Source organism: Zonotrichia albicollis, chromosome 18 (assembly GCF_047830755.1).
Source record: "Zonotrichia albicollis isolate bZonAlb1 chromosome 18, bZonAlb1.hap1, whole genome shotgun sequence".
Taxonomy (NCBI): Eukaryota; Metazoa; Chordata; class Aves; order Passeriformes; family Passerellidae; genus Zonotrichia; species Zonotrichia albicollis.
In genome coordinates this window covers 11326962-11338061 of record NC_133836.1, presented here as the reverse complement: position 1 = coordinate 11338061, position 11100 = coordinate 11326962, and the positions used below count along the sequence as shown (strand labels likewise).

The 11100-nt window shown below is 49.6% G+C and overlaps 1 protein-coding gene across 1 annotated transcript in view; it reads right to left on the bottom strand.

The window, feature by feature from the left end:
- The window catches only part of BCR (BCR activator of RhoGEF and GTPase), a 100008-nt gene that overhangs the window by 23987 nt on the left and 64921 nt on the right, over positions 1-11100 (bottom strand). Inside the window, exons 8-11 of the mRNA XM_074554125.1 lie at positions 11037-11089; positions 10552-10692; positions 1476-1597; positions 94-262 (exon numbers count right to left, since the gene is read on the bottom strand). Coding sequence (XP_074410226.1) covers positions 94-262; positions 1476-1597; positions 10552-10692; positions 11037-11089 — 485 coding nt within the window. The remainder of the gene's footprint in view (positions 1-93; positions 263-1475; positions 1598-10551; positions 10693-11036; positions 11090-11100) is intronic.

The following is an 11100-nucleotide window of genomic DNA, read 5'->3' as shown; positions in this document are numbered from 1 at the left end:
CCCCACCCTGTGCAGCCCTGGCAGAGCTGCCCCAGCACCTCCTCTGAGCACAGACCTGTGTCTGCACTGCCCTGGAGTGCTCAACTCCTTTACCTTTTCCCGCTGGATGTCGTTCTTGATCTGGGATATCTTGATCTTCATGGCATCCAGCTCCTCATCAGGTACCAGTGGGATGTTGGGCACTGCCTCAGACTCATCCACCATTTGGAAACTGAGGTCAGTGAGAGGGATGTACCACTTGCAGTCATATTGTTGGCTTTTTCTGAAAGGCAGGAGGTCCAAACCTTTTACTGCTACTGGTGTTTGGCAACACCCAGCCCTTCCCACAAGCTCTCCCCTGCTATAATGCAGAAGGATGCAGATACTGGCCCAACTTTACTGTGATTCCCATATGGAAAAAGTCTGGCAACAGGCTGCTCTTCAGCAAGACAGCCTAGCAGGGCCAGGAGCTGCTACAGAACATTTTTAAAAAGGCAACTCATTTTGTTATCTAGTTCTTTCATCCTAAGGACCACATCCATCTCCTGCAGACAATTTTGGTCCTGTGTGCTCTCTCTTTGAAGCCTCTGGTGTGGCAAAGCTCTAAAGCTGTGCCACACCTGTGACCTGGTGGCCCTCTGGGATCTGAACCTGAGTCTCTCATGACCAGGCTGGGGCAGATAAGCCAATGTATATAAACCTCTGTGTAACCCAACCAGGGCAGAGAAACTACAGCTCACAGCTGCAATTTTCCAGGGATTCACCAGGATAAGCAGCACTTCTTAAGTGTTTCATGTCATTTATTCCCTCTTCACCTGTGCTGTCAGGAACATCTACTCTTGGGAATGTCCCACTCTTTTGAAGGTTCATTCCTCACAAGCACATGCTTTGAAAAGGGCAGGCATAACATTTCTGCTTGACGAGGGCAAGAAGATAAGAGATGTCTTCCCAGAAGAGCATTTACCAAATGAAGAGAAGCCCTGTTTGAGGCGAGTGCATTGGTAATGGTTTGCCTCACTCACATGTGAAAATTGTCAGCAAAACTGCTTTAATAACTGCACTTTGGGCTTTGCACATAGTCTGTTTACTGCACCTTTGCCATTTTTCTGTAAAACTGTTAACGGGCTGTAGCTGCAAAACCAAAATTAACAACCCTAGTCATAAAAAAAAGTGAAAAATGTCACCTATTAAAAGAAAGGGGAAGTAGAAAAATGATTGATATTTGTCCAGAATACCAGCAGCTACAACATCTCCTGCTCTCCTTGGTAGGCTCAGGGCAGGGCTGGGAGGAATTACCTTTCCTGAGGGGTCAGGACTTAGACAGGATCTCATACAGTAAACATTCCTATCTTGCTGATAATTTCTTATCTAACTGCTTCTTGCGCATGATGGTTACCCAGGTGTGGGGTATCCATACACAACTAACACTACAGGCTAAGCCCAGGGTTCTGGTGCAGCCAAGGTGCAAAGCATGAAGTCCAAAAGGAAACTCTCACCCTCCAATCTGCTTCTTGAGTTTCGCACACAGGAAGAGGTCAGTGAAAAGAAAGACATGGCGTAGCTTGCGAGCCCCTTCCACCAGCTCCACCATGAAACTGTCCTTCAGCAGCTGCCGGTGCTGGGGAAAAACAGGAGAAATGTTCCAGTGCAATACCAGCCCCAAATAATGTTCCAGTACAATACCAGCCCCAAATAATGTTCCAGTGCAATACCTGCCCCAAATAATGTTCCAGTGCAATACCAGCCCCAAATAATGTTCCAGTGCAGTACCAGCCCCAAATAATGTTCCAGTGCAATAGCAGCCCCAAATAATGTTCCAGTGCAATACCTGCCCCAAATAATGTTCCAGTGCAATACCAGCTCCAAATAATGTTCCTGTGCAATACCAGCTCCAAATAATGTTCCAGTGCAATACCAGCCCCAAATAATGTTCCAGTGCAGTACCAGCTCCAAATAATGTTCCAGTGCAATAGCAGCCCCAAATAATGTTCCAGTGCAATACCAGCTCCAAATAATGTTCCAGTGCAATAGCAGCTCCAAATCTGGCACTGGGGCAACACAGTCCTTAAACTCGACTCCTCCCAGAGCAAATTCAGTATATTTGTCTAACTCAGAAAAATGAAAAAGCCTCTGAAATACTCCTTGCTGTCCCCTCTGCCCCCTGCTGCAGCCCTCTCTCCAAAGGCAGAAGGAGCCATGCATCTTCCCCCCAGCCTGGTGCTGGCTCAGACCTCGGGCTTCTCTCCATCACCCGCTCCTGAGCCCAAGTGCAGTTTGCTGTGGGTCACTGCCCAGCTCCAGAGGCCCCGAATCGCTGCCAGGGGACGGTCCCCTCCCGAGCCAGCAGAGAGCAGCACACACCGCTTCTCCCAGAGCCACTTCCCTCAGTCACCTCCCCGCCTCTGCAGCAGCCTCAGCCACCCCAGCACGGACAGCAAAGCTCCCCTCGACCCCTTCTCCCCCATTCACAGATCGACTTTGTGAACGTTAACAGCTGAACGCCATGGCTGCTTCTTCATTGCAAGTGCTGTTAAGGGATAATTCCTGGACATGTGTATCTGGCAAACTTCTCAGGAGTCCCTTATCAGCCTGTGCTTTAAAAGGACCATCTGGATGTACCATCACCATGTGCCTGCCTATTGGAATCTCCTTTATATATCATATAAAGTTTCCCCAAACCTAGAAGATGCAAAGAAGCTGCACAACTCTGATGCCTTTAATCCTGCTTCTAGTTCCACAGAGTTTAACAGCCTCCTAAAGAAGGGGCACACATTGGTAGGCAGAACATTGCTTTTCTAATTCCCTTATGGGGGAGGGGTGGGACAGATGACTCCATAGTAAAAAGCCCAAAGGTTGGAATGCTGGCATGCAGACAGGTGGCTGTGTGCTCCTTCCAGTGACCACCACAAGAGTTTCATGCCCTGCTCTGTTCTCAGGTCCTGCCTGTGCTGTCAGGATCAGCAGGACTCAGTGAACACCTGGAACAGATACCTCCCACTGATTTTAAGCAGAAGTCAGGGCATTCAGCTCTGGGCAGGTTTTGTTTCCACCAATACGTACAACTGTCAGTGTTGCCTCACTTCACAGCCAGTACAAGCAGGAACCATCAGCTTCCCCACACGTGCTAAGGTATGCTAAGGAACTCTGCCCTGACCTGTACTTCCTTTGCTGTTCCAGCCAAGAGGATGCTCCTCTGCCATCCCTAACATATCAGACATCCCACATCTGCCTAGCCAGCGCTGTGGCTGGAGACAGGAGAGTCCTGCCAACCCTGTCCAGGGCTCACCAGCACCTCCCCAGCTGCCTCACTGCCAGCCTTGCCCAGCCCCAGGCTCAGGACCCCACACTGACACACACACAGAAGGGTTTCCAGGGGCAGCACCACGAGAGCAGCTCCCCTGGGCAAGGTCAGCACACCCTCACCACGAGTGGTGCCTCCATCTCTCAGGTGATGCCCCTGGGTTCTGTTTGTTGCATGATTTAACAAACCCTGAATGCATTCCCTGCCAAGGGTGCGGGAGTGCAAACCCCCACACTGCCTCTCCTCCTGCCTACCATTCTTCCCATCTTGGCTTTCCAAAATTTAAACAAACCACATCAGTCCTGAGCCTAGCAGGCATCATGGCAAGGAACACATGACAAAGAAATGCCCTTGCAGACATAATTCTTCTTTCCACAGTCTGTCCCACAGCACCCTACACTTCCTGACAGGGACTAGGAGCTGCATTTTCCTGTCTGCAGCTACAAGAGCACCACAGCTACCTGCAAAAGCATGAGCAGTGTCAGCAGCTCATCTGGGTGCTGCCTTCCATTAACAAAGGTCCTGGAAATCTGTGAGCACAGCAGCAAAAGCTGCACCTCTCCCAGAGCTGCAGAAGCAAGGCTGCTCCCTGGCAGACTGCTGCACCATCCCGGGGCAGGACTCTGGGGAGCTCTGGCATCCAGCAGTGATTCAGCTCACAAAGGCCTGTACATATGTTAGTGTTTATTTTTAGGTGGGTGTGATCGTCCTGGCTTCTTCTCAGTGTTTTTGAGAGAACTCCTGCCTGCCCTCCTGCCTTTGCTGCTGATGGGCACTTGAGCATGCCTTCCCCTCCTGCCTGGGAGAGCAAGCTCCAGACAGGAAACTACAAACACTGAGCTTTGAAAATAAATAAACAAACAGGAGGAGGTATGGTGTCAGTAGCACAAGAACACTCTCCACTCCTGCAAAGAATTTCATTTGGGAGCAATAATAATAAGCAGGGAAAGATTTTCTGAGCAAGCCAAACCCCTGATCTCAGGTTTCTAGATCTGATGCATATTAATTACACTGCAAATCAGCTCAGCTCCTCTGGAGCAATGAGAATAGCTGCTTGCTGCCAGCTCAACCTCTGCTCATTGTTCGTAGGTGTAAAGATGTTCTCACAGCTTACTCATCTCTGCTCCCCAGCAGGAGGTGGCACTGTCCTTTCCCTGCCTGGCACTGACAGGGCACAGTCCTGGCCTGACCCTCTGGCTGCCTCTGCCAGGCACTGGCAGTGTGTGAGATGAGCCAGGGCCCAGCCCTGCACCCTGCTGAGAGCACATCTCCCCCAAACCCGAGCAGAGAGCTCAGCCAGCCCATGCCAAATGACCCAACAACCTTCTCACTCCCATCTGGGGCTGAGGTGGCACTGGGCTTATTTGGGTTAGCACTCCTGGCAACCCAATCCTATCACTGACAGACACAGTGCAACCCTGAGGCAGCAGAAAGTCCCACAGGGAGAGCTGGGTGGAAGAGGACAAGCCTGTACTTCCTAAGCTTGGCTGGAAGAGAAGGAAAGAGGTGAAAGAGATTTATTCCAGTCTGTCAGAGAGAAACGTGGAGCTTGCCAGAACCCTTTATTCTTCTGATCTCCTTGCTCATGGCAGCCAGCTGGGAAGGTGTCCCTCCTGCAAGCAGCAGGGGTGAACTGCCAAAAGACCAACCAAGCATCTGGGGAGGAGAGTACAGGAGAAAACATTTATGGATCAAGTCAGGAAATGTCTCCTCACTACCAGCTTTTCTTGGAAGAGAGAACTTTCATTAGGGCTGAGTAAAACAGGCATGCCTCAGGCTGCTCAGCATCCGTGGAGCTGAGGAGGGGCACTTCCAGCAAAGGGGCACATCCTTTGCTGCACATGAGTCATCTTGTGGGAGGTTCAGCAGGTCAGAGGGAAACAATAAAAGGATTTCCCAATGGCTTACCAGATCCAAACCCCACAGTGTGGGAGCAAAGGGCACCTTCCTGGCCCTCCTGACATGAGTCAGCCCATCCTCTCCCAGCCTGGGGCAGCCAGCAGCCCCCTCAGACAGGCCTTGTGCCACTCAGAGGCCTGTGCCACCTCAGCTCTGCAGTTTTGGAACCAAGACTTTGGTCAATTCCTCCCACCCAGGGCCACCAACAGCTATTCCTTTGGTGGCTCCTGTTAAATGGGGTCTGCTGAGACACAAGGGTTTTTGGATGGTGAGCCTGCTGTACTGACATATAATAGCTCATGTAGGAAACCATCACTCTACCCAGAGTTACTCTGTTTGTTAAAGTAACCAAAGGTGCTAAAGATTTCCTGAAATACTCTGAAATAACACAGACTACAGAAACACCAAATACACATCCAAGAGAACATAAGATCAGGGTGATAGGGTGACAGTGGCAGGAAAGTGGCAGAGTGATCCCCTCTCTTCCACAGACAGCCCCCAGGTCTGGCAGGTGTCCAGCACAGGAGCTCAGCTCAGCTTCAGAAAGATGTTCCAGGAAGTGTGGGAGAAAAATCTTGATAATAGAGTGAATTAGGATCATCTTTAATCTCTCACACAAGGTCTGTGCTGTTAACTTCAGTGGCTCTTGCAAAGCTCCTGTACTGGTGCAATACAAGTTCCACATCTCTTTTCCAGGCCCTGCTTTTCTTTGCATGTTTTCATCTGCTTCTTCTCCCACCCACCTCAGTGCTCTGAACAAAAGAGCTCTCCCTGTACCTTTCCCAGAGCTTGGTTATCCTCTCTGGATTGCTTTTGCTGTCCTCCTCCTCCTCCTCTTACCTCTGTCACTGAGCATCTTCCCCTCCTCTGCCAGCAAGCTCACGACTACCTGTGTGCTCATCTATTCATCCTACAGTGTTTTTGTGCTGTTTGCATATGATAAATCCTGCTGCTGTCACAGACTGATTAACTCCAGGAAGTGTGGCCAGCTTGTCTGAGGCACATGACAAAAAGTGGAATTAAAAAACCTACTCAAGCAGCCCCACAGCTGCACAAAAGGCCATCTCCCCACTTGTGTGCTGAGGAAGGAGCTCATCCCATGTGCTGACAGCAGAGGCCTGCAGCGTGCGTGGGTGAGAGCCCCAGGAAGGGCTGGGACGTGTGTGAGGCACAGGGAGGAGGGGAAAACCAGGAGATGGGTATTGGCACATGTCAGTGAGGAAGAGGTGGTTTGGCTTTCTGCAGAGCGTAGGAAGAAAATGATTCCTCGTGTGTGTAAGTGTGTTGCAAGACCAGCACTGCAAAAATATTAAAAAAAAGGGATGCTCTGCCTAGGGAGTGAAACTGGCTGCTCTTTGAGCATTTTAATGGCCTCTTTCTTCTTCCCAAAGCTCCTGTCACCAGGAGCTCTCTGGCTCCAGCTGTAAGACAGAGTGTGAAGCAGCCAAGACAATTTCTGAGTGCTCTATTGCCAACATCTGCCCAAGGCCTGCAGGAGCAGTGGGCACCAGGCCCCACGCTGTGCATGGCTGTGTCTCAGCTTCACTTCCAGCTTTTCAAGGGCTTCAGTTTGCACTTCTGCTCCCTTGCACATGTCCTTTGTGCTTTCCCTTCTCTGGCACTTGGTCCCCTACAAACCCTAAGGCAATGCTAGCCAGTCTCTTGACTGCAGTTTAAAACCACATTTAGAAAGAGTAGAGAAGCTTGCCAAGCAGCCTCTCCTCTCCAGGGCAAGGACAAAGGTGTACAGTAGCACAAGCAGATCTGTGATGTGATCTACTGGGCTTGTTCCCAAAAAAAGCTGTCAGCTCCCCTGGGTCTGGACCAGTGCTGATGAGAGCAGACATGAAGCCACTCAGCCAGCAGTGACCCAAAACTCCAGGCTCCTTTCCTCTGTGCTGCTGTGGGATCACACAAACACCAGTATGAACACTTCAGAGAGGGTGGGAGAGCATGGCCAAGGCAGAGTGGCAGCCACCACACCCAGGCTGGTCTGAGCTGCCCTGAACAACACCCTGCACAGAGCACGAGAGGAGCAGCAGTCAAGGAAGGGATCACCACCTCTCAAGTGAACTCTGCAATTTTTTGCTGTTTCATTAATTCCTGCTTTGCACAAATGAATTAGCTGGAAACACCAGTCTTGACCTCTGGCAGGCACTACAAGCATTACAGTAATTTGCATCTGGGCTTAGCTGACAAAAACCCAACATGCAGTACCTAGTGCTGCTCTGTTAATAAGGCTAGAAAAGGTTTTTACTGCCCTCCTTGTGCACATAACAGTGGCACTTCCTTCATCCCAATGCATTTGTTTTCCTTCTCCCCCAAGGCACCATCCCCAGCAGAACCTTAACCTCATTCCTTGTTTAAACCAAGACAACAGTGGTGCAGAAGGATCAGCAGTGACAAGAAGATGCCTCTTCCATGCCCCCAAGGGCTGGGTGCCTCCACCACTCACAGGGCACAAAGCACAGGGCTACTCAGACTCCCTCCCCCTCCGTGCATTTGATTGGTTCTATGCAGGGTTAGCAAAGCGGATATCTGTAGATAATTAATAAAACACCTGTAAAAAAGGTAAAACAATAAAAGATGGGATGAAAATAAGGAGCAGGAGAATGTGGTGGATCAAGCTGAATGGAAACAGACCCCAAAGGCTCCCCTGTGTTGCCAGGCTGGGGCTGAGGCTCTGCTGACTCCTCTGTACTCTGGCCCTCAGCAAATCTGCCACACTCAGCAAGGACCAAACTGTCTGTTCACAGGCTCCCTGCACCAATCTTGCCTTCCCTGCTGCAGCTCTTTCAGGCCCTCTGGGGAGGGATTTTACTCCCTTTGTTCCCATCTCTTTGCACTACCTGAAACACTCATCCAGCCCAGCAAATCACACCACAGGACAGAAACCTCCCAGTTCCTATGCATAAGTCTAGATCAGAACAAAGCCTCTGGAGCCCAGCAGAACTGGGGGCTGGAGTGCAGGATGGACACCTGGCAGCACAGAGGGAGCCCAGCAGGCAGGGCAGGCTGAGTCAGTGCTCCCAAAGCAGGGAATCACCTCTGCAAAACAGAACAACACTGTGCTGATGAGCCTGTCCTCTCTCCTGACCTGCACTCCCTCCTTAGCAGCCTGTCACTAGGGAGATTAACAACTGGCTGCTTTCCCCCAGTTCAAAGCAATCCTGAAAAAAAGAGCTGGAGCAAGAGGCTGGCAAAGGAGATTTGATTCCTCCCCACAATACACTCAAAAGGAAAAAATATTCCACATAAAAGGCAAGCACTGTGAAAAAAGATAACTGAGATCAGCACCTAAGCAATACATGAGAGGAAAAGGCTATTTTACCCTCCTTCCTTTCCACCAAGGAAACTTCAATGGGAGGAAGACAAATAATGAAAAAAGCCATCAAAGCAAGCTGGTGATTCATTAAAATAAAAAATGCATTATGCATTGAGAGCAGTCAATTAGGAGATGCAATCCACACACTGTCCTGTCACCCCGGGGGAAGCACCAGCAAGGCGAGTGGGAGGAAAGGATAAGTAGAAAAGGAAAGATTTACAGGCATAAACAAAACCCAGTTATGACCCCAAGCTGAGCAGCTTGTAGGAAGGAACAGCATCACTAACCCACACAGAGTAGCTGGGAGCAGATTTGTGTTTCTGCATTACTACATGGAGAGTGAGCATACCTACTCTCAGGACACAGAGGGTTCAGCTGGGGCACTACTGCTTTGATAGAAATGGGATATTGAATAAAGCAAATATTCACGGTCAGACTCCCAGAGTGGAAGGCAAGTCCTTTTCTTCCCTGGGCTCAGGAAAAGCTGTGTGCAGCGAGGAAGGGCACAAAGGCTTCCCAGTCCCTTAGCACACCCACAGCCCTCTCCTCTGCTATGTTCTCTTCCTCCCTCCCCACATCACACCTGGAGTCACTGCAGGAACAGTGAGAGTGTGACCAGGCCTGCTGAGCCTGTGCCTCCCCTCCTGCTTTCTGAGATCTGACAAATCCTGCTCCAAAAGCCATCAGCAGGATCATCCTCCTGAGCCCCCTCCTCTGCCTGGCTCTGGCTCCTCATTAGGATTCTGCATGACACCTTTCAAAGGCTGCATCCCTCACGAGATGCTGACAGACACCAGAGAACACAAACTGCTCCCTCCCCTGCGAGGGGCACTCCAGCCTGTGCTTTCTGCTATGACTCAATCAGCAGCCACTTTAACGAGGCCATCCCCTGTCACTGAGGCACCGCTGACTGATGGCTCAGCTTCTGCCTCAGCCTCCAATTGCTCAGCCCCTCCTCTTCTTTTCTCAGCTGGAAGTGTCCTCAGTTGACAAAATGAGACAATGAGCAAGACTTGCAGGACAAAGTGCACCAAATTCCCAGAACCGCAGCTTCCAGCAAACCTTTTGTCAGCTGAAAATCAGTTTAACAGCTAAAAGCAAGCATGTTTAGCTGTCAGGATTTGGGAATAAATAATGAAGGTTCATGGTATCTTAACAATCTCCTGGGCTTTGTGAGAGATGTTTTTGTACAGGGTAATTTGGGTCACTGCTGATCAGCCCATGTCTGGAATGCTGCCACAGCTCTTCTTGCACCTTTACTATCCGAGCTGCTTCTCTCTGTGCCCAATTCCCTACATCCTTTCCTCTCTCAACCCTTCTGCCAGTCCTGGCCTTTCTTTACAAGGAGGGACTGAACCCCATTTTAATGGACTTACAAGGCAGCCAAATCAACCACTGAGGAATGCAGACTCCACCACGGAGAAGCTCCATGGTCTCCCTGCACAACACTGCAGGCAGGTGAAGGATCTGCACATCTCAGACCCTTCTGGGTGCAGTGCAGCTCCTTACAGAGCTGAAAAGGGTTATATTACACTCCCAGGAGTCAATCATCTCTCTGGCATTCCCAACCCATTCCATTTGTTTTGCTTTCCAGTCATATTTACAACACTCTCCTTCAGAATAAAGATGCAGAAAATTAATTTTATGGTGAAAATTAAGATGCTGGAAAACAGCTTTTCCTAATCTTTCATGACTTCTGATGTTCCCTCATCTTTTTCTCCTCCTAGGCTTCCCATTTGGTTTCAGTCTGCAGGTAAAACACAAATCCATTTAGTGCATGGCAATGTGCATCACAGGAATTACGTATGACAAATGATTATAACAATGCTAAGGACAAAACTCTGATCACACTTCTCCTCTTGGTTTCCAAACTGTTTTCTGAACAGAAAACAGAGGGAGCTGCATCACATCCTTTAGAGAACAAGGACATTGGATAAACTGTATCTTAGCAACAAACAGCTTAAGAGCATAACTTCCTAGTCAGCTCTACTGAGAAGACATAACCAGTATTTAGAAACTGAGAAAATAACAAGACAGGAAGACTCACCTCCCCTTTCTTTACAGTCATGGATTGCCTGCGAGGAGTGATCTCCTCGTTGATGCTGGAGAGGAAGTTCTGTGAGATCCTCAGAGCATCCTGCAGCAGGGGATGGTCAGGGTGGCTCACAGGGGTGTGCTTGAGCAAATCCTGACAGAACACAAACAGAACACAGTCACAGGCAGCACTGGATGGCAGGAGAGCCTGAGCACCCCTAATCAGAGCCGTAGGACAAGATGCTCCAGCTTCTTCACACAGATGAGAGCAAAGCTTTATCTCTAGATAAAGATAAAAATACCCTGCACTTTTTGGTGACATCACTGCAAAGATAGCAGCATCCTACCATAGACTCCATCTCCTTGGTGTAAAGGGAAAAGGCTCTTATGCAGCTCAACAGGTTTATTTTTGCAGTCCTGCAGCTCCATGGAAAATGTGAAGGTCAAAGAAAATAGGACAGGGGTCTGAAGTTTGAAAACTCCCCTTCAGTTACTTACATGCAGGACAAGCGTGCTGCGGGTCACCCGATCCACTGGCTTGTACAGCAGAGCTGTGGAAACA